Source organism: Cyprinus carpio, chromosome B17, assembly GCF_018340385.1.
Source record: "Cyprinus carpio isolate SPL01 chromosome B17, ASM1834038v1, whole genome shotgun sequence".
Taxonomy (NCBI): domain Eukaryota; kingdom Metazoa; phylum Chordata; class Actinopteri; order Cypriniformes; family Cyprinidae; genus Cyprinus; species Cyprinus carpio.
In genome coordinates this window covers 26,321,287-26,346,139 of record NC_056613.1, presented here as the reverse complement: position 1 = coordinate 26,346,139, position 24,853 = coordinate 26,321,287, and the positions used below count along the sequence as shown (strand labels likewise).

At 35.1% G+C, this 24,853-nt stretch overlaps 1 protein-coding gene across 1 annotated transcript; it reads right to left on the bottom strand.

Moving 5' to 3' along the window:
• Positions 1-18,567: 18,567 nt before the first annotated feature.
• LOC109107303 (SPT7 like, STAGA complex subunit gamma) lies at positions 18,568-24,832 on the bottom strand. The gene is made up of 5 exons (XM_019120580.2): positions 24,694-24,832; positions 23,474-23,951; positions 22,415-22,739; positions 22,067-22,304; positions 18,568-19,536 (listed from the first exon to the last, which is right to left on the bottom strand). Exons 2-5 carry the CDS (start codon positions 23,902-23,904, stop codon positions 19,274-19,276), a joined length of 1,257 nt encoding a protein of 418 aa, XP_018976125.1. The 5' UTR covers positions 23,905-23,951; positions 24,694-24,832; the 3' UTR covers positions 18,568-19,273.
• Between the last annotated feature and the right edge of the window lie 21 nt (positions 24,833-24,853).

The following is a 24,853-nucleotide window of genomic DNA, read 5'->3' as shown; positions in this document are numbered from 1 at the left end:
TTTACAGTACTTCAGGTTCAGGTTTAATTTTTCCTGCCAATGAGAGCAATTTTGTAAATTTTTATTGAATTCCCACTCAGGGAACTTTAAATTAAAACCAGAGCATCAACGAACGCAGTCACTATAAGCCAAAGTGATTGGTTAAATTGGATGAATAGTGACTATGGTTGCATATTTGCCTCTAGCTGTCACTATTGGCATTAACTTAATTTGTTCAAGAAGAAGACAGCTAATTAATTGCATCACTGTCGCGGCTGCTAAGAAAGAGCAGGCCACTTATCTGCAGTTTGAATGATCTTTGGTGACTTTTCTCAAGCTGTCAAATGCTTGCTGGATTTTACTCAGAATGATAATTTCGGACAGGAAAAGCATGTAGCCCACTGTCTGCTGAAATTAATTGGAGGCTATGGGGAAACTCTTTACCCTCAGCTCATGGAAGTGGAAGGAACATCCAAGAAACAGAACACATCGTGCCCTGTTTTTGTTCTCATTATTTAATTCCTAACCATGAGCGTTTCCCTCATACATCATCATAAAGTAGCACTCACACTGAATTAGTATTATCTCTAATGCATTGTCCTCCAGTTTTATGGTTACCCCACAATTCCTACAGGGTTTCATGGCTTAATTAATCAAATCAAGTTTATGAAGCCCATAGTGTTGGCGAGAGTAATTTGTTTAAATAAGCCAAAATAAATGGCTTAGTGTTTTGTTAACCATATCACAAGTTTGCAAGGTGTACAATAAGAAATGAGAAAATGGATGCATGTGAAAACATAAAAAACATGGGAATATTTGTTCAACTGTCCTTGATTCATTGTTCCACTGAACAGGAAACAATGATCATCTTAATAAGCAGACAAAGCCATTCATAACATTTCATCATTTATGTCCACCCAAGTTACCTGAGATGATGAAATACATCTTGATGTAAGTATTATCACCAGTATATTTTGTAAACCACTTAACCAGTGACTTTGAATAAACATTTTTTTTTAACTAATTATAAAGGAATAGTCATCCTCCAAAATGAAACATTAAATTATGTCCTCAAAATACACAAGGAGAATTTTTCAAGTGAAGTGAAGAACAAATTATGGCAGTTATTATTTTTAGATTAACTACTTCTGTGGTGCTAAAGAATTTAAAACCTTTGAATATTAACCCTTGTTTCAAAAGAATTTATCAGTACTGTTCATTTATATGGCAGTGCAGTAATGATCGTGTAATTTAATTGATGACAGACTTTTTAACTATCGTTCACTCTATAGCACTCTATAGCAATCTCTAATGCTTTTAAAATGATTGATGCTCTACGAATTTCTTAATTACATTGGGGAATCAGTGAGGAATCTCCATATGTTTCGTTAAAGATTGCCTAAACATTGCGGTGTTTAATATGGGGTCATCAACCTATTTGCTGTGGCTAAAAACAGAGGCATGATTGGCTGCAGAAGCAATGAAGCTTAAGCAGACCAAATAGCCAAGTTATTAAAAATGAAATGCTTTTTGCTTGTCTGGTGAAATTCACGTCTCACAACACTTCTTGCAACAGATACCTTAGTGGCTGTCAGTCCCTTGAGGCCCAAAATCCAATTTAATGGAAGTATTCACTCCATAAACGGCAGAAAAAAAAAAAAAAAGGCTAGGCAAGGTCGGAGAAATTTAAATGGAAGTCTTAATGCTTTCTAGACTTAATACCGTTAATGGTAGTCTCAAGTAAAATCAGGTTTGAGTTTGCTGTTATTCTGATAGATTTTATGAATGATGCATACACCAGACATGTTTTTAAACATTTTCACAAAAACTGAGTGTAATAACAGAGAATCAATACAACAGCTAGAACTAAAGATACTGTTGTCAAAATAGATGTTCAAAAGTCCAAAATATTGATTATGATGCACTACTTATTGACTTGGTAACTCATAAATAAGCTGTGAGTTTTTATTGCAAAAAAAAAAACATGCATGCTGGAATAGATGGCTTTTTTCCCCACTGACCTACAAGTGACCTACAAATTGCATTGAAATGCTTCTCTCTCTCTGTGTGTGTGTGTGTGTGTGTGTGTGAGTGAGTAAAAGCTGAAACATGACTGCTGCTGCTAAACATAAAACAGCATGCACATCTTGACTCGCAACTGCATTTTTAATGCAAAACCATTTCACCCAAACATGCAATGGCATTGATGTTTCAGCACCTCGGACAGGGACAGCACAGATCTTATTAAAATCGACTAGGTGTGAAATGACTAAAATCCTCCTGCCAGATCCACCTGGAATTATAAGAGACTGAGGCTGTTCACTACTCAGCACACATGCACTGCCAGCTGAAAAGCATTGTCTAACATCCAAAGCAGATCTGATTCCTGGAGAAAACAGTGGACAAATGCTATTAGTCACCAAACCTAGACACAAAACAAGGTGTGTTTACCTCTGGCACTATAGCTCAACAAAATAGCTCATGGGAATACACTCTATTTGGATGCCACAAAGACAATTGAGACCAGACCTAAATCTTGAATCCACAGGCATTTGTCTCAACTACCTAACAATTCATTATGTCTGCCACTGCAGTCAATAACAGTGATTTTTCTCCCTCCCCTTCGTCCTCGATCTGGCGAACCAGGAAGTACCATTGACAAAATTCACAGCGAGCCATTTATAAAGACTGTTTCATCTCACCTGACCCTCCGCACACATTTTTCATTTCCTGGTTGGACAGGACAATCTCAAACCATCCAAGAGCATTTTGCACATGATGATAAATTCCAGAGTTAGACAATAACACTTCCCTTTTTCAAAGGGAGATGCTGTAGTGTGACAGCAGTGCATAGTGAGCTGGTTTAGAAAGTATGGCAAAATTAATAGATTACTTTCCAAACCCGAATCTACAAATCACATATTACCTTTTTGCTGTTTTTAAATGAGAACTGTCAGCACATAATGTTGGGAGGCTGAGATAAATGCATTCTTGGGTGAAGTTTGCTCTATTTTCCCAAACTTACAAAGTATAGAATTTAAAGTTCAGGCAGTTGCCAAAGTGAGGTCTACTTTCACATTAATAAAATAGCGAAGGGGTTCCGAGTTTAAAAGAACGTTTCTAATGTCAGAAAATTGCTTATGCTAGCAAATTTCAAGTAAATGTGAAAAGTCTTCTTGGACCAACAGCAATGGAAAAAGTAAGGCTTTTCATGATTTCTGCCAGTTTAAATACTGAAATATAGTCTATGAAATAGCATAAGGCTGAAAATTTCTTAGAAATATCTTTAAAGTTCACACAATAAATGTGGCCTGTCAAAATGTCTTTTTCCTTATTTTTTTTTTTTTTATTTTTTATTTTTTTGTGCTGTGCAAATATTAGCAGCCTAAGTGCATTTGTGCTGTATGGCATGAAACACCACTGTCTTCTAGTTTACTTTTTAATGTCACTTTTAGTTTATGTTTATTTATTTATTTATTTATTTATTTTAATGCTGAGTGTTGAAATCAAGAATTTCACTCACCAAGGCACATGTGCTGTGGTGATGTGACAATAAAAGTTATTTGAATTTATTTTATTTGAAATCTGTGCGTGCCTGGTTGAGAATCCATATTAAAAGTTCTAAACAACTCAGCTCACCACAAAAGCAATGTAAACAGAATTGCAAAACAGAATTAACAAAAAGAAAATAAGGGGTCCCAGCAGTATGTATGTATGTATGTATGTAGTTATGTATTTATTTATTTATTTATTCATTCATTCATTTAATTTTTTTTTTTTTTTTTATTTTTTTTTATCCTGCAATGCATTAGAATATTATTTTTTGTTTTGTGTTTTGATGTGTGATGACCAAAAGTAAACACGAAAATGTTTATTCTGAATAAATGTTTTAAAAATGCTTTGCATCAACTTTCAAGATGTTACAATTCCTGTAATCATCCTAAAACCTAAAGTAAAAATATAATGAACAGAAAACACATACTCTACCCATGTTTAGAGGGTTTTGGATTCTCCTCTTATTTTAATATGTAAATGAGCTGGATCAGAATGTTACCCACAAGAGCATTCACATTCAGTTCACAGCATTAGCACATCTGCGAACATATATCACCTGATGTGGAATTATGTCAACATAATTTATCCAAAATGTGGCTGCATTGTATTTCCAAGGTTGATTTTATCAAAACAACTCTCTTACCCAGGGGGATCTTAAGCTCGGCGTGTGATGTATGTCTGAAACAGCCATGATGTGAGTGCAATTAGCCTTCTCTCAGCTTCCTGTCCAACATCAAGCTTGAGCCAGCCTCTGGGGAGCACTTCATTTGGAGGCACCACAAAACCCGCCTGGGTCCTTGTCCTAAAATACACCTTTCTAGTCTCAGAGATAAAGTGTCTAAAGAGCATTTTATTCTGGTGACTGTGGGTCTGAAGTCCCAGGGGGTGAAATCAGAACTTCATGGTGTCTGTCAATGAAACTTTGCAATGCTGAGCATTCTTTTAGTGGTATGTCTAGAGACCTGTCAGATCTACAGAAGAATGTTAATGTATGTAAATTTGCTTAATGAAATGTAAATGTGATGTCCCACAAATGCACAATTTAGGCAAAGACACTTGCCTTCTAATTTTTCAATTTTATAAGGTCTGCAAAAGTCTTGTCTGGGTAAATACATTTTAAGAAAAAATCCATAGAAAAACAGAAAAGGTAATGGTAATTTCTGTCAGGAAATTATCCAAAAAAATTAATTTGACCCTAAAAACATGAAACCCCAAAAACACAATGCAATGCATAATTCAAAATACAGGTAAAACACCTGTGAAAAAAATCAATACAAAATGATTTAATGTATGTAATATAATCAAAATGATATAACTGTGATTATATACATATACAGTACACACACACACACACACACATATATATAAATGACACACTGTTATTTTGGATGTGATTGATCAATTTGACACATCTTCTTCACATTAACATTGGAATACATTGGAGTCTAATTTTACAGACTTGAGTGTGGAATGTAGCTTGTTTTGTGTAAAGGGTGGTCATGGATCAAACTGACTGAATTTAAACACAGCTTTTTATTAATTAATTTATTTTTCTGGAACAAAAATGCTTGTTGGGGGAAAAAAAGTAAGTTTGGGGAAAAAGAAAACGTATTGCCTAGGAAGTTAACATTAGCCACTACAGTGCTGAGGAACAAGAGATAAACACAAAGGAGAAAGCTAAATGCTACATCTATACATAATAAGTTTAGGTGAGGACTGACAAAGAAATGAAAGAAAAATTGATACATATGGGTTAATGAGGAGCCAACTTAGAAATGGGTGAACATGATCAGATCATGTTCAGAGATCATGTTCTACTTTTTAACAATAATAAGGCCTTACTATTATTGGAGAAATTGGAGAAAAAATAAAACTTACTAGTGCTGCCACTCATTACAAATTTCACCGGTAAACCACAGTGATTTGTACTTGCAGGTATGTATTTGGGGTTTTGTAAAAGCAACCACAACAACAAGAAGTTCTGCCACTGAATGTAGCACCTCTTTATATATTTTTATTTTCAGAGAGAGACCCCAGTGGTAGCAAAGAGTGACTGATTGTAGGTAAGTATTTTTAGCAAGGTCCCTGATCATTTCGGTATGAACCTACAACTGTTGGTGTAGCACATTTCAGTACAGATTGCATTGTAAAACTGTCAGCGTAATGCAGATTTTGCAAAGAAGCTTCTGCTAAAGAATGGGGGAGCATCAACAATATTGCATTTGACAGATAACCTGCAGTCTGTGAGTAAGCTAAAATAGGCTTGGTTAAACTTCAGGAAGTGTAATTTCAGAGTTATATGGTGATTTAGGAGTGGTTCCACCAAACCTATTCAAATAAAATTGCTCGTCAGCCTTTCACACCCAAGCTGCATTAATTCTGCCGATGGCAATTTGTGAAAATCCCCTTTCCTCAGAAGTTGATGAAAGCTGAACTGAAATGTGGATGAAACCCATAGCTTCATTTCCAATGGCTTCTCGAAATTCTTCCAAGTGATATGAAAGTCATCCAATTACTCAGATAATTAAATCTGCAGAGTGGTGACAGTGGAGAGGAGCAGGTGGCCATCATGCCTCAGTGTTATAGAACCCTGCTTGCACTTAACAAGCTCAGAGCAGAGAAGCGCCTTTATCATCGGATCTCAGGGCTCCATATCAGATGTGACGCATTTCATACTGTGTCTTAAACCAGCTCTCTGATTGAGAAAATAAGACTGAATATTCTAAAGATGCTTAAAGGAACAGGTCAGAAATGAACTAGTTATGATGAGTCATTAAAACAATAAAATGCTGCAATTATTTATGTACCATGGCTGTTCCAAACCTGCACGCTGTTATTGTTTTTCATGGAACATCAAAGGACAACTTTCAAAGAATCTTCAGGTGGTTCTAACCAGGAATGACAAACAGTCTTGTGGTTTGTTAACACGGGATATGGTCAAAATATGGAATAAACTATCATTTATAAATAACATCTTCATATCATTTTCTTATTTTTCCAAGCAATGCTGCAAAAAGGTTATGTTAAAGCACATTGTTTGCCTAACCTCCCCCAACCCCAAAGTTCTTTCAAAGAGATCTCATGCGCTTTACAAAATGTTAACCACAAATGAACCAGAGAGAAAGAGAAGAGATTTCAGCCTCAGCTGACTAACCTTGTGGTTTCATGAATATAAAATAAGCTTTTCTCAGAGAAATGTCAAACCATAGTCATTAAGATACTGTCCCTGAACAGTCTATTAGCAATTAAAAGCATATCACTTTATTTAAAGTGAATTAATTAAATGAGGTCTGAATATTAACAGACTAATGGTATAAATTGGGCAGTGCTTTGCATAGCTGTGATTGGATTATTAACTGTTAAGGAATTGTGTAATTAATCAACAACCTAATTTCTCACCAGTTAAGGCTGGATTGTAATTAAATGATGGAATTAGTGCTGCTATACTAAAGATTCTGATCTTCAATTATTATTTGCATAGAATGCATAAAAATAAGGGACAAGAGAAAAGCAATACATATACAGTTCATTCAACAAAAGTTTCTCTGCTATAAGAAAATATATACAGTACACACTTTTATGTATCTTTTAATCATGCATGGGCTGACTAAAAAACTCATTAGATTACAAAATTGCTAACTTACGAGGAGCTTCAAATGGTCCATCACTACAATACCCGGATGATTTACTAAAATTGCCCCTCACATCTTCTTCAATAAAAGAACATATTACTGATAATGCTGGTAACAAATGTGATCTGACAATACTAGACGCAGGGTTATATTCTTAGTATCAAAAGTGGGCAAAACAATCTATTAACTTAGTTTTTTTTTTTTTTTAGACATAGAGGATCTACCCATTTTTTTTTAGGTAACATATTCACTTATTAGGCAACACTACTGTCATTGTTGTTGAGAAATACCAAAAGTGAACTTGACTTCACACCCCTACTGTATATTAATTATTACATTCTTCTCCATTATTTGTTAATGTTTTCATTTAATTCTGAAACTGGCATTAGAAAATGTACACAATTACACAGTGAATATATTTGTTTTTGGCTATATCCATTTTTATATCTTTTAAATTTGTTATACATTTTGGAAATTTAAGTTTACTTACAACACTAATCACATAATTGTCATATTTGCATTTTGCATACTAATATGTGACTGATCTTTTTTTCATAAATATGTGACCAAATATAGTGACCATGTTAATTCATCTGTGCAGCCAAATGAAATCAAGATGCATGTTGAGTAGAAGCCAGAGGTGGAAGTATTTAACACATTATTCATACATATTCAACAGGTTTTTGGGGATTTATACCGCTGATGACCTCTCTTCTTTTTGAAGAAGGCACAACCTGCATTTCCTTAAGAGGCTTAAAGCTGAATACCAGCATCCTCGGAGGAATTGTAAATGACATAACCATTAGATTTAAATGCAGACAGGAAGACTTTTTGGGTGAGTCATAAGTCTTGTTAGGGCACTTCTCATATGGCCCCTGTTGATTCTCTTGGACTGTTCATATTCCTAAACATTCCCTGCAAATACATAGGCAATAACTTTTCCCTTCAAGGTTGAGCTGTAGCACATCACTGAAACAGAACAATACATTCACACAGAGCACAGGCCACTGATAAAAAAAAATAAAATAAAATAAAAACACACATACACAGTGTAACTTATACACTGTCATAGTTAAACATGTAGCAACTAATGGTGCTATAAACCCTAAAAGAATAATAAATGTTAAGCATATGAATTATTAGATGCATATGCTGTGTTGGTCTTTACATGTCTTATACGGCTATCATGAGAACCACAGAGTAATACGAATAAGAACAAAGTTCAATACAATTCTCCTCCTTTAAAATATAACATTTTATAATATAATGACTGAGCTGAATTATTACAAAACAATACATATTAACTGAAGCCAGGCTGAATGAGTTAAGACTGTTATTGCATTCCTGACATGGGTCAGACCCTTGGTCACCTTTTAGATACCAAATTCAGACATTGCTGTAACATTAATACCAGAACAGATACACCAGTTTTAAGAAAACTATGATTATGTATTGATTATATAATAGAATGGGGGGATTGAAAATCCAGCCTTTATTACTATAATAAATAGCATTTGTAACAGGGACAATTTCAAATAAATGTTACCAGAATTCTGCAACTGTAGAGTTGCATGTAAATTATGTTCTGTTATGAGCCTAAATTATAGAAGTTGTGTTTACGCTGAAGTATTGCTTAATTTAAGGCACAGCTCTGTTCCAGTATATTTGGAACCTGGGTAACCTTGATTGCAGGTAGTTAGTGGATAAGCTTTTTGTTTTGAAATACCATCTGTAAAAGTGGTGTAAATTGTTTAGTGGATTAATATTTTCATTTAAATATAACTTGTTTTGTGCATCCCATAAACACACACTCCTTCAGCTTTGAGACAGTGTTTAAGCAAGCTCAGTTTCTTTTTATATTTCCTCCTCAAGCAAGAAGACCTGTAGAGCGCAGAGTGGAAATAAGAGTAGGAAATTTGAGGTTGGGTTCCGTCTTAAAATTTGAAAGTACCTGTTTGGTCAGGTCACAGGGTCTGGTTTGCAGGCTAGGTTTGGACTTCAGCTTAATGCTTGTGGAGACCTCCACCCTGTTGGCTTTGTGCTGCTGATCTTGACCCACATCAAATCCTAGACTTCCCGGCTAATGGACTTCAGACAGTCAAAATCCATGAACAAACCTCACCAACTGTCAGAATCAGTGCTTTTCTTCACATGCTCACATGAGTCAATTCAGTCGATTCAAATGCTGTTTTGGAGATAATTTCAGGTTTAGCTGGACTTTCTGTTTTTGAGTTTTTAACTTTTTATTATTATTATTATTATCATTATTATTATTATTATTATTATTATTATTATTATTATTATTATTATTTAATTTTATATTTCACTTCACTTAAAATGCGAATGTTTCAAAATGTAACTGATAATGACATAATTATGATTTTTGCATACTGAATTGTGATTGATATTTTTTTCATTAATATATTTAAATAGTGAACTGTGATTGTTGTTTTATTCATATATATTTAACAATTAACACTACTAATGACTGTCTGTTCATTCATTTCTGCAGCTGAATGAAACCAAGACTCTTCTTGAATATGTAATTTTTTACCACTACTTTTTATTTTATTTTATTTTATTTTATTTTACGTTGCAAGCACTGGTATTTCCTTCTGGAAATGCTAATATGGTTGTTTGGAAGTCAGAGGTGGAACTATATAAAACATTCTCCATACATATTATTCAAAAGTAGATTCATATCTTTGATGACCTCTCTTACAAATTGAAAATCTCTTTTTTGAAGAAGGCACAAGCTGCATTTTCTCAAGAGGTTTCAAACAGTGTTAATACAGACATCCACAGAGGGATTGTGGTTCACCATTACTGCTCCACCTCTAACAGAGGACCAACAACTAGTAGTTAAGACTGCACAGCATATATTAGGTTCAGTAATGATTGATAGTCTCCACCTTTGGCCTATCTGCTCCTTCTCTTTCTGTGAAAATGCTTCGGCATGTTCATTCCAGAATCACTGGAGTCAAGCATATTTTCTGCCCACAGGCTATCAGAGGAAAGCCCTGCCCCCTACCTTTCAATCAGGAGGTCTTCCAGCACTGAGAAGACCATTTTTAATATATTTCTATGTAACATTATGCAAAATTCTGTTACTTTTTACTTTAAGAAAATGGACACCGCTTTGATTTTTCACCTTAAAATCAATTTCAAGTATTATGTTTCTTCTTTTTCAGTTGAGAATAAAAACCTCCGTCTAACCATTGTCAAAATATGTTTAAAATCACTGATGCGTGAGCAACTGTTTGCATCCTAACCCAACAATGATACATGCTTTTTCTTTTTTTTCTTTTCTTTTTCCATTTCTATTAGTAATTCACATTTGTACAACGCTATTAACCTATTTAATACGGTAAGATGAAGCTTACTCTTTATTTTTACAGTGACATTTTGCAATAAGGTCTCATTTGTTAATGCATTAATATGATCTAACAATGAGCAATATATTTTTATAGCATTTATTAACTATTGTTAATGTTAGTTAATAAAAATAAATAAATATTCATGCTCATGTTAGTGCACAGTGTATTAGCTAATGTTAACAGATACATCTTGAAAAAATTTGATTGCCATTGGTTAAGATTAATAAATGCTGTAGAAGTGGAAAGGAAAGGAAAGGAAAGGAAAGGAAAGGAAAGGAAAGGAAAGGAAAGGAAAGGAAAGGAAAGGAAAGGAAGGAAAAGAAGGTGGTGGATAGGAAAGGAAAGGAAAGCAGAAGAAAGGAAAGGAAAGGGAAGGGAAGGGAAGGGAAGGACAGGACAGGACAGGACAGGACAGGACAGGACGTGGTGTGTGGCCAAGTATCGTGTCCCACACTCAGAATTAGTGCTCTTCAGCAATACTAATAAGGAAACTTTTGTGCCTTATTAAATACCATATAATTTGTTTGCAAATGACTTTGTTCATTTATTTAATGGTTCACCTAAAGCTGTATGAATTTCTTTCTTCTTTTGAACACAGAAGAAGATATTTTGAAGAATGTTGGTAACCAAACAGTTGATAGTAGCTTTAGTATTGTGCAGTTTCGGAACAACATGTGGGTGAGTTAATGATGACAGAATTTTCAGTTTTGGCTATCCCTTTAACTAAAAAAATAAAAAAAATAAAAAAAAATATTTTTACAAATTCTTTTCTTTCAAATTTTAAAATAGAAGTGAGTGAGTAGATTTTTTTTTTTTTTTTTTTTTTTTTTGATACAATACCCTTGCTTTGTGGCACAGAGGTGGTATAAATGTATTTACACAGGAATCATGATTGCAGGATTATTCACCACTCAAAAGCTGATTCATGTATAATGCCTTGCTCTGATTGTCATGACAACTAGGTTTACAGTGCCTTTGAGAGAAAATATCATGGTCTTTGAAGTGAGCCTAAAAATATTCTCTCAGACACCATACGAATAAAGGCAGATATTCATTACACTATGTTTAATAGTCTGAGTTACCTTATTAGCTAGTTAGTGGCATAGCATCATAATAAGTTTTACCATCACTTCCCTATTGCCGTTAATATTATATGGCTTTATTTATTTATTTATTTTTTATCTATAAAGCATGGTGCTCCTGTGAAGAGCCTGCATATTACAACATTTTATTAAGTACACCAATTATTTATTTATAATATTGTTTGATGCTTTCTGCAGGTTTTAACATTTTTCAATACAGTGAAGCTTTATTGTCATCTAAAAATATTGGGTTATTGTGATACTAAATTATCATGCTAAAATTGTTTTTTTTATGCAATCATTTAGTCAATCAGTCAATCAATCAATAATATTATATTGGATATTGGTAAAATTTCTGCAACTTATTTAACTGTTTCAAAGCAAATACACTTTGCCTGAACAGCTCAAAAGACACACCAAGCAATTTCCTTGAAATTTGAAAATAACATTTATGCAGCAAATGTTACTGCGCTTTTCAATCTTCCAGAGTAGACTGTTACTGAAGACAACCTTAAACAAGTGGTTGAAAATATCTCAAGGAGCATACCGTCAAACAGAACATGATGAAATATATATATTTTTTTTTTTCTCAATGAATGTATCAGAAGAGAAGTCTTCATCTAAAGCCACTACATTAAAATAATTAAAATACCTATATGTGACACTAGACATTTCTTTAGAAACTGAACAGTATATAGCGTTTCTGCCTTGCATGCTGCAAAAAGTGATAACCTTCAGTTGTTACATTAAAGATACGTTTTTTGGTAGCAATTTATTTTACAGTCCTGTTCTACATGTACATACTATTATTGTGATTAAAATAATTGGGTACTAACCTTGGACCTACCCCTAACCCATGTTGTTCTCTTATATTACCAAATAATGGATGTGATGTGATGTGATGTGATGTGATGTGACCTGACATACAGCCAAGTATGGTGACCCATACTCAGAATTTGTGCTCTTCATTTAACCCATCCAAAGTGCACACACACAGCAGTGAACACACCCAGAGCAGTGGGAAGCCATTTATGCTGCGGCGCCCAGGGAGCAGTTGGGGGTATGGTGCCTTGCTCAAGGACACCTCAGTCATGCTATTGCCAGCCCGAGACTCAAACCCACAACCCAAGGAATCATGATTTAGCTCATATAAAGTCGTTTTTGGTGGTATAAATTATTGCATTTAGGGATATTAAGATTTGATTTTTGATGATTTAGGGATATTAAGTAGACATTAAGGATAAAACCAGTTAATTCAGATGTTACCATTTAGGTAAACATTTTTTCAGTGCATGGTTTATTGTGCATGGTCTAAATGTTATGAGTGCATATTGCTTTGCCTTTGAAAATGTTATTGCTAAGGGAAATTTAATGGAGTTTGCAGTGGTATCAGCCTAAAATTGTACAGATTTTTTATATACATGAGCAGAGCTGTAAAATAAATGTGGATACTGTAGCATTCTTTGGAATCTTTACAGATGTGTGCACAGTTTATGACATTGTTGAGATGTATAAGATTATTAGGATATTAGGAAACATCTGAGAAACAGGAGACCCAAACATATCTTAGGCAAATATCTTTGTAATTGGTGAAGTGCTCCGGTCCTTTAACATATTGTGCATTGTGGCCTCTCCATGAAACATAAATCCTCATCTTGGCAGGCATTTAGAAATTCCAATGAATTCATTTGGATCATATCCATCATTATCATAGTTCAAAACAGACTTCACTACCTTTCAGTGTAGCAGCAAAAGCGGTAACCATGGTTACAACTGATCAGACGAGGCTTTCTTATCCAGCCTACAAAAGCAGGTGGACTGAAAAATGCCACTGCTTTGCCGAGAAACAGCCGTGTCCCTAGTCCTGTCAGAATCCACATGACTGTTCATTTGTCATTCGTAATAAGCAAGCCATCAAATCTTGAGGCTTTTTCCCACTAGGACTTTCTTAAGTGGATAATGAGTTTCCTGTATCTTTTTAGCTGTTACTTAATTATACAGTGTGTGTCATTAAAACACCCAATGGAAACTAGGCAATTGATTTAAAAACCAAAGGGAATCTATGGATTTTGCCATTCTTACTGAATGCTGAAATCCATCATCTGTAACCAATTTTAGCCTCCATATGTTGTCCACAGTACATTTCCAAAGGAAACTAAGGTTAATGGCATCACACAGGCATTCTTTATTTTATTTACCAGTAAATTCTAACTGTTGTATTTACTTCTGTTTCATTAAGTTTTGTGCCAAATATATTGCCTTGACTTCTGCAAATATTTACTATGGCTCTGCCAGTATTCCCACATTTTACCAGTCAGTTTCCATGACCAGTGAACCTGTGCTCAAAAAGTGGCATAGTACTTATTGCCGCACCATAATGGCAACAACAAAGAAGGTCAAAGATGGAGAAATACATTCTTCTTTACCTATTGATCTTGGAGGAAGGAAAGAAAAATAAGAAAAAGGGATGTCCTGTAATCATTTGACCCACAGACACAACAGATATCTGCCATTTACCTCCTACCTCTCTGCTCGTTGTCCCTTCTGATGGGCCTATTGTACACGTCTCTTGCAATCTGTCTTGCTCGATGGTGACAAATGCTTACACTTTGTACAAATATCATAAACTACTGTTAAATCATGCTGACATCCTGCTGACAAAAATGTTAGATTGAATCTCCACACCAGGAATATTGGAACTCTTACTATTAACTAATTATTAACTATGACTTTTGCCTCAATAAACTCCCAATTTGCTGCTTATTAATAGTTAGTATTTAGGGTTAGTAAGGTTTTTAAATTTAGGTATGGGGTTGGAATCATTTATCTAAAATATGGTGCTTTATGAGTACTAATAAACAGCCAATATGCTAGTAAAAAAAAATCAAAAACATGTATCTGGTCCATAAACTAAAGGGTTACCACATAAATATAATTTTTGTTTTTATGATCTGCATTAACTTACTGCTCACAAACACTCTTCATGTATTATGAGTCTGGCCTTTTATTTGAACCAAATAAGATCTGACACACTGAATATTTCAGTTTTAAGACCCAAGTGTTATTTGCGGGGTAAAATTGCAAAGCATGCATTTCAATTATTCACTCTTACCACAAAATGCGAACAGCCAGAGAAATTTCAATGCAGTGTACACTAGCACTTTCCCGCTCTACTACTCACATAATAGAAATCTTAAGTCACTCAATTTACCCCAATGATTGAGCCAAGCTCAAAATGTCTGCACTTCATGTCAAGCAGCCACTGAAAGCGATGAATTATCCATATTGCAAATGTAGTTTCACACAAAACCCATTATAATTCTGTAGAGGTGGAGACTGACATGGATTTTTGAAGATCTGTGGAGAGGTTCTTAAGGAGCAACTCTAAACTCTTAGTTTTAAATGAAGGTAATCTATGGATCAGATAAAAAACTCTGTGCACGTTTCCTCACAGTGGGAGACACAGTAATGTATTCCATTGAGCTGGAGGGAAACTTTTCATGTGAGAGGGCAAATCATATGGTTGTTTTTCAGTGTTTGGCAATTTAAAGTGGTTCCTAAGGGGTGGGGGCATGGAGTGATAAGAAATTGTACTAGAAGAGTTTTGAGCAAATATGGAAGCCTTTAATGTAATGGAGTATCAGGTCTTCAAGTTCATTGGGAAAATGATGAAAAAACTATAGTCGCTAAGCAAATCGAATCAACTCTGCAACTTCACTGAGAAAGAAAACTGCAATAGCCTTTGGACCCTTGTCATAATGGCCACATAAAATCAACCATTTTAAATGAGAACTCTGGGGCTGCTAAAAGAACTTATGCATCAGCAACTTAGTATTACTACATTCCTGCGGTTTTGATCATCTGTCTAGAAATACCAGCTGGGGAGGAACACAAAGTTATGGTGCACAGTTCAATGAGAAGGCAGAAATACTCAATGCGGTATGACCTTTTGTCAGCACAAACGAACGTTTCTCATATATTCTTTTAAAGGTTAAGGGTAGTGATACTGCCCTTCAATAGGCTACAATGCAGCTCTACAAAAGAAGCCAATGAAAACATAACACAAAGTGAGTTGAAAACCTTTGAGCAATTAAACAGCAAGAGTGACACATTTTGTCTGAAATGTACACAGCCCAATGTGGTTTTGATGCTGAGACTAGCATACTCATGTATTTTAGTGCTATTAGGTACTGAGTCTTTACAGAAAAATCAGTCCCCCTAAGATTTTGAGTCTTATGCAAAATCAACCAAACTTGCATTTTGAAATGATGAACACAATTTTATGTCAAACCTGTGTTTATGTATTTCCATTTGAAACAGGACATTGGGATAAAGCCTGTTTACTCCAAGAACAATAACTATAACAATTGTTTTATTATTATCCACACCAACATTCTATTTTTATTGTTTATTTTTATTGTTCATTTATTGTTTATTGATTTTAATGGTATTGTTCTTCTGTGTCATCATCATTGCAGTTGTAGTATTGACTCTACTTTTCTAGGAGTGTAATTAATAATGGACTAATTATGGACTAATTACTATTTATTTAAATCAAAGTATTTTACATGGTTGCAATTTCGTATGAATTTGTATGATGAAGGTTCACCAGGTGAAATGTCTTGCCTTAAAGTGACTTTAATGAAGATAAGGAGCAAAGACTGTGCAATAAGTTGTGTTAACAGAGTTTTGTAATTCAGAGAAGAGGCCTTAAAAAACTTACGGATGTCACAGAGTTCATTCATAAAGAACTACACACATCATTTGTGCACATATGTGCTCCTTGTTTAGAGCAGTTACAATGTGATTAAGGTGTTTACATGCCTGTTTATTGTGATTAAAAGCACCATACACCACAAGGTTCTACGATTATGAGCTTACATTTATAAATAAAAATTTTCAAATTCGTAACAAAATCTTGGGACATAAACTAACCCATAAATGTTGTTTACACAACATCTCAGGTTGGTCCAGTGTGCATGTGCAGTCCTAAGCATGCAACTTAGGACAGTGACTGTTTCTATACCAACCAGAGCTTCTATGAATTAACTATAAATTCTATTAGTGCCTGCCCACTTCTTGAGTGACGTTTGTTCCAGAATAATTTTAAAAACATCTTTGTTAAAGGGTTATACACAAGGAACCAAGCCAATGGCTACAAGGCGAATGACAAAATTTTCTTTCCAAAAAGTCATGACTTAAATTTATAAAGAGACAAAAAAAAAATGCCAAGAATCACTGCAAGTGAAATAATCAGATTAAAAACAGATTAAAAACATAAAATCATTCATTTAAAGTCATTGATTTATATATATTTTAAGTTTATTGCAAAATATACATAAATATGCAAATAAGCATACAAGGAATTTGTTTTAGTGACATAAGCTTCCAGTACACAGAGACAACAATACACAGAGAAAGAAAAAAAAAATTCTTTGCTAATAAATAAATTGTATGAACAGTTGTGCTATAGATGATAATGGAATAGAATAGAGTAAGATGCAGAGATGTACTAACCCAGAACTCACAGTACGTCTGTGGTTGAACACAATGTAGGTTTATGAGTTATCATTAAACATCAATTTCCAAAGTTTTTGCTTTTGGAATCTGTATGTTACACCCTATTGGTGAGTGGCTGTTTTATTTAGAAGGTGGGGCTTATCACTATATACAAAGTAACCGCTTGTGAAAAGGTAAAGAAAGTTGAAACATTTGGACCCCTGAATCATTTGCAAGCCTCAACATTTACACGAATGATGTAAATTCATCTGAACTACAAACTGAACTTTGATCTGTCTGTTTAACTTTGCTGGCTGCAGGACAGGTAACATCTCCCACAACATTGAAATTACTGTTTACGCCAGTAAAAGCCAAACTGACTCTCACGCATATATATTTGTAAGCATCGTCAAGCCTTGTAGGTGTAATTATCTGCTGGAGTTCTGAACATGTTTCCATTTAGTGAAAGGACTTAAAGGAAATCACAACTGCCACTAGAGATGTGTAAAATGGATTACTCTATGCTCAAATACAGCTTGTTCACAAAGCAGGATGCTCAATAAAAACAGACACAGCCCAGTCGAATATGGAACACCTGGAATGAGGGTGAAACTCCAGAGTGGAACTGGATGAAAATGTGACGGTGTGATGCACTACTGCCCCCTGCTGCTTCTGTCTTCAAAACAATATCCAGCAACAACATCCAATTAAATTGAAGATAAGGTTGGAATGAAGAAAGGTCTTTGGAGACTAATGTAATGAGCACAAGGACGGGACACATATTACTTTTTTTTTTTAGTTTGTCTGGAGTTTACTAAGAAGATCAGAGGGGGAAAAAAAGTGCATTACAAAATTTTCTCACACAAACAGATTCATAAATGGTGTTTTATTCATTACAAAACCATAGCTGTGGAAAGAATCCATTTTAAAATTTAAGATGTCTTCTTATTTGTTAGTTTAGAAGGCCACACAGTCCAACTAATTTTAGGATGATTCTAAAAAAACCTGTCAACAACATTTGGCCATTTAACAAAACAAAACAAAGCAAATTTTATTTAAATAAAATGTAATTTAATGATTTGTAAGATTTTTTATTACCAAAATGACAGTAATGTTTGTATACATTTAATGTGTTGTATCTAACTTGTTCCAAAAGCACCACTTAAAATGTGTCTGCAAGAAAATTTTAAACTCCATATTAGGGGTGGGTCAAATGATCATTAAGTGAAGAATTATCACGATTATTGCTAGTACTGTAAATAAATGTTTTACGTACAGTACTACAATAATAAAAAATATCAAGAGAAATATCAAGAACAATGAGGATTACAAATAAAATCAAAAGCAAATGCCCAGGCACTTTAAAGGAACAACAGTTCAGGGGTAAAATGTGATATTTTGTCATGAAAACAATGTAACAATGCAGCTATAAATAGAACTCTGTTTGCAAATTAAGAGTTTTATTTCTTTTGGTTTTTCATGAGACATGAACAGATGTGTTAGCTTGTGGTGTGAAGTCACTTTTTCGACTGACTGAAATAAAAACGCCATTGAAGTGGCCACTGGAAGGCCATACCCATTCATTCAAGGATGCTGTCCAGTCTCGGTTACTCTTGATTGAGTCTCAAAATGCAGTGATACCTGGTGAGTGTGACCAGCTAAATTTACACTCAACCTGTATGTGTTTAGGAAAACAGTTTTGGCGCAGGTGGCTAGGAGACAATACCTCCACTCTGATGCCTGGGAGTGCACAGGTAATGAAATGGCCTGCTTATTTAACATGCAGATTTATGCATGCTGTAATTAATTTGCCATTACTCCTTGATTGGTGTCCCTGTGTGTTTTGAAGCAGACATCAGACTATAATTACTCCCCATGTTGTGCTTCCTCCATTGCTTCATTACAATAAACAGATGCTAATTTTACCACAGCAAACAAGTAATTGTCCCGCTCAATAATTGGGTAAAACAGTGACCGTCTGCCATTTGCTTGGAGAGCATTCAAACTCGCACTTTATTTGTCGGTTTCATTTAATTTCACTAAAAACTTCCTTAGAAAGGTAAGACATCTAGTCTCAACACAAGGTAATACTATGCATCACAATGACTGTGGAAGTGCTTTCAGTCTCTTTATTTAGACGATGAACCCACTATACTTTTCTCATCCGCTTCTTTGGCCGCTGAGTGAAAGGGGATGTGCCTATGAGAGAATCTGGTGAATGGGACATGTAACTTCCTTCTGAACCTCCAGGAGATGGAGGGATGCCAGCCTCACTCATGGTGGACATGGGGCCCTCTTCAAAGACGTCGCTGCCCAGAACCCCATGACCTGATACCTGGCCCTCCTCACTGTCCTGAGGCTCCATCTTCACCTGGGCTAAATGCCACAAGGGAGAGCCGTTCCCTGCTGCTCCTATTGAAGAAAACAAATAATAATATGGATTATTACAAAGTTTCTGAATTATGCTTGTCTTTAATTCTGGCCATTATGCAAATCCTTGCTCTTTCCCTTAATGAACAAGCACAACTGACCACTTGAAATAAAACTGACTAGCTGTATTAAGCTTTCGTTTGAGCAAAATATCACAGTGAAGGTTGTTAAACCTACATGTTTGCTGTTGTTTTCAAATGATCAATCCTTTTAAGCGTGCATGGCTGCCAGATTAGGAAGATAAATTAAAACACCGTGCACAAAATGTATCCATTTAAGTGAAAAGCTGATTGAGGGATTTAAACTCTTGACCCTCAAAGCTTGTGGAGGCTTGTTACCGGTCCAAGATAACGCAAATGTCAAATAAATATGAAATGTTTTTTAAATATCACAGACGATTATGCTTAATTGAATGAGAGAAGAAGAAATCGTGATCACAATTAAAACACAATTTATCTTGTAGCCCTAGAAAGGATTGCTTGCAAAATAGAACGGTTCATTGTTAGTTCATTAATGGACCATTAAATAATATTATCAACAGATACAACTTTTAATTTTAATAATATATTTGTAAATGCTGGGATTAACATTAACTAAAACTAATAAATGCTTTATAAGTATTTTTCATTGTTCATATTTACTAATGCACTTAACTACTGTTACCATATAGAACCTTACTGAAAAATAATGATATCAAAAAGACTGCAAAAACTAATACCAGCCTAACTAATGCAAACAAAAAGATCTAAAGCAATTATTAAAGAATTAAACATTTAGAAATAAAATAAAAATAAAGATATGACAAAAAAAAACAGAACAAAGATAAAAAGAAAAGCTCTTACAGTTCAAATGTAAAGCAATCAAATATCAATTAAACACTACTTAGTATTCACAGTATGAGTTAAAACACTGACTCTTATTCAATCTATTACATTTACTCAGTCATGAAAGCAGAGTAGTTTTGTCTTTTTCTATTTGCTGTCACTTTAAGACCAAATGCACAGATCTAATATATTACTATTCATGTTTAGATTCACTTTAAGACAACCAGCTGTGTTTACAAGAACACTTGTAGTGAGTTGAGTTCTCTTTCGCACCTTATTGAACTAATGCATTTATTAATGCAATAAGGTGTGAATTCTATTGAATTGGAAGACTGTATACACAAATGCATTTATGTATTAGTGTATACAGTCTTCCAACTCAATGGAATTCCTTTAACAAACCAACCCTTTAACCAAACAGACCTGAACACACAGTGGCTGCTCACACAGAGGTGTATAGCAGACATTTTGCCGAAGTTAAAGATAAAACATCAAAATGCCTGCAGTGAGCAGTGTTCCTGTTATTATGCAGAATTCACATGTTGATTTAGGAGCTGTTGTGGACAGATCAAATGACAACATTTTTCTAAAGTCTGTTGTTGATTCTTTATGGTGAGCTGCTCACTCCCAAGCGTCTGGCAGAACAGACAGTGGAACAAACAGTTGAAAAAAGGGCTCAACACATGGCTGGATGCCTGCATTCACTAATTCTGGTCTAAAAGTTAAGAATTTGCGAATGCAGAGCAAGAATTGCCCTGTGAGTCCAAACACCCAGGTTGTACTGAAACTCATTACTTTGTGATTATATGTGGAGTTTAGACCAAGGGTTTTCAAACTGGGTCCTATATGGGGCCACAAGGCAGTGCCTGGGTGTCCACAGAAAATTTGGTAGAAAAAAATATGCTAACACTTTAGTTTGGTGACCAATTCTCGTATTAACTACTTGTTCATAAGTGTGTACATTGTTAGCATACTGGCTGTTTATTAGTACTTATAAAGCACATATTAATGCCTTATTCTGCATCATTATTCTGCATTCTGACCATATTCTACATTCCTTAATGTACCCAATACCTAAGCATAACAAATACCTTACTGTTATTTACTGAGGCTAAAAATCAGCCTAAGTAGTTAGTGAATAGTGAGAACTGGTCCCAAAACTAAAATGTGACCAAAAACTTTTATGTTGTGAAAGATACTTATATTATGATGCTATTTGACGCTATTTTTCTCACTCTCTGTCTTTACTTGGGAGCTTTTGAAGCATTTTTGCCTTGTTTTTTTAGATATTGGTGAGCATTGATCATTGAACTTTATTTTTTAACTTTATCTCAAGTATGTTAGCTACTCATCCCACAAATTTAGAGGTTAGCCAATCATAACAGAGGACATTTGCATAAGGAAGTCTTAAAGGTACAGTAGCAAAAACAGATTTCTAAGGGTAAAAGAAACCATGACTGAACAAAACAAGAATTAAAGGGAAAATATACTGTTTATTCCCCAATGACTACAAAATAATAATAATAATTATTATTATTATTATTTTATTACAATTAAAAGAATAAATCAAATGAATGAATAAATAAATGAATGAATTGCATATGATTTTTTAAATTATTTTTCTTTTGAGCATTTCTGCTTGTCTTGATCGAGCCCTAATAAGGGTCCTTCACAACTGAATGCGGTACCTGATGTGTGAGGGGAATGTCCCTCCTCCAGTCCTCCAGCCAGTCTTTCATTGGATGTGCCCAGAACACCGATGGGAAGGGCTTGGTCACCTGAGGCCAGATCCGCTTCTGGCTCCTCACTCAAAAGGAACGCAGTGTCACTCACCGGCTCATCTTTAACCTTCAAGGGTTTGGAATCCTCCAGAGCTTTTTCTGGATTCACGAGTCTCTCATACTCTTCTGAGAGCTCCTTACTGACCTACCAAGACGAAATAGTCAGTCAATGCCATAGCAATCACAATGTTAAATCAAAGGAACTCATACAGTCCTGTAGATATTGAAGCTGGCATAACATTGGAGATCTCTCACCTGCAGCATGTAGCTGTGGTAATCTTTAATGCGGGTCTGCCAGAAGCGCTGCAGAGCCAGGACGCTGCCAATGCCCACCTCATGAAATACCTGTTCCACCACATCAGGGAAGGGTGTAGACCCCTGGCAGGCCTCCCTGTCAACAGCCACGCGCAGCAACTTGGTGATCCGCAGGTAATGTTCGTGGACCAGGTCAGTCAGAGTCTCCAGCACGCTCTCATTCGCTGACTCAAATCCAACATGAGCGAGCACTGTGGCGACCGACTGGTACAGAAGCTGACGGCAGGACAGCCAGCTCAACTCAGTGACTGGCTCACCTTTACCTCTAAAATGTGGGAGATGTGGACAAATTGAAAAAAAAGTGAAAAACAGGAATCACAGGACAATAAAGTTTGGAGTTTTCTTTATAAATTTATATTTAAATTACATTTCAAATGTTCAGGTTTAAATTTATAGGCTGCATCTGATGATTCTGTATCAAGAGGAAAGATTCATAGAGACTAATTTAAATGTTGGCTTCACAGATCTTTACATTTTAAGAATCTTTGAAGTTCAAGCTTAATATAGGCGTTTCAGACAGACAGGGGTCAATGTATAAGTGATACAGTGAAAAAGAACCTAATCTAGCTAAATGAGTCTAAAATGTAATGTTGTGTGACCATCAAGTAAAAAGGATTGTTGTATTTTATAAAAATGGAATTACTATTTAAATAGAAAGAATTACATCACATGACATTTTACAACCTGAAATAACCAGATTTTTTTATGTTTCCCCTCTAAGAATAAAATTCTTTTTTTTTTTTCATGAATGTCTTTCTTTAAAGAGGGTTTTTTTAATCTTCACTGTGATATTAAGACATCTGTACATTATTTTTTCTTTTAATTTATTCTCCCTTAAAATATCAAAATAAATTTTTAATTCAGAAATTAAAAACATTCTGCTCCTAGAAGAGGTGTATTCAGGTCACTGTATGTATAATTGGAATTTTCATGTATTTTTGAATAAATTAATAGATAGGACAAACAGTGACCGATACACATGATGATCTATTGACATACTTGTAGAAGTCGCTCTCTGGGTCACTATGACGTAGTTGGAATGGCTGTCGAGGAGCTTTACTATCCAGTGGAAGCAGATCATCAGGTACAGTTGGTGTGGCAGGCCGGGGAGGTAGAGCATCCCCATCCTCGGATTTCAAGACACCCTGGGAATCTAATAATGTGGACAGGGGTTGCTGGCCTTGCTGGGCAGCAGCAATGAGACCCCGGAGGCGACGAGCATGCTGGCTCAGCTGCACAGTGTGGATCGTGAGGCTGCAGGGCTCAGAGGGGATATCCAGCATGGTGGTGGGACGTGGACGCTGTGCAGAAGGTTGGTGCAAGGGAGGGTCCTGCATCTCCACCTGGCGGAACTCACGCTGCAGAAGGTCAAAAGAACTGCGGCCCGGGGGAGCCGAAGCCACTGGGAGCTCGCCCCAATAACGCATCATCTTCACACAGTGCTGTCACTCAATGTTTCTTTTGACAGTGGTACAATCTGAAAACCATAGAATACACTATTCAAACAGACATTTCTATGAAAAATCATATCTCCTGTCACCTGATGCACATGTAGAAGTTATGAATGGTTAACTCAATTTTTTTTTTTGACAAACTTTAATTTGATATCTTTTTTGCATTGTGACCTTTCAAACTATCCCCACACCCATGCCTACAGTGGGAAAAATATACCATAATATGTGAAATGATGTTATATGATATATGTGTGTGTGTGCGCGCGCATGTGTGTTATTTAAAATAAATAACAGGTATTTATACATCATGGTAGTGCTGCACAGCCTTTATACTGATTTTAAATAGTAAAAATAACGAAATAAATAAAATACAAAAATGAGAATGACAATTCTAATGAAATCAATGACAAAAACAATTACAAACAAGCTCAAAAGTAAAGTAAAAAAATATAATGGCCCCTAAAATATGATTCATATTCAAAATAAGACTCAATATGATTTATTTATGCAAATTATAATTTTGACTTCAATAAGATTTAAATACTTAAGAGTACACTTTATATTTGTATAATATAATATGCACATAAAACGTATATTTTGTTTTTACAAACTTTCATGCTTTTATGTATTTATAGACTTAAATCTTAACTTATACATTCACACTACACAACATAAGACGCCCTGCGATGTCCAGTGTTTAATGTGGCACTCATAAAGCATAATCACCATCATAATTATCATAACAAATCGCTTAGTTTAAGTTACCTTTTTGAGTAGATGATCATAAAGGCGAATAATACTAAAATAAAGCAATATGTACCATTTCGACAAAACGACGTATTAACTATGAGCGGCTGTGAGGTACAACACTGAAATATTTCCGTGGAAAATGTAAATAGTTCCTAGACAGTGGAGATACGATATA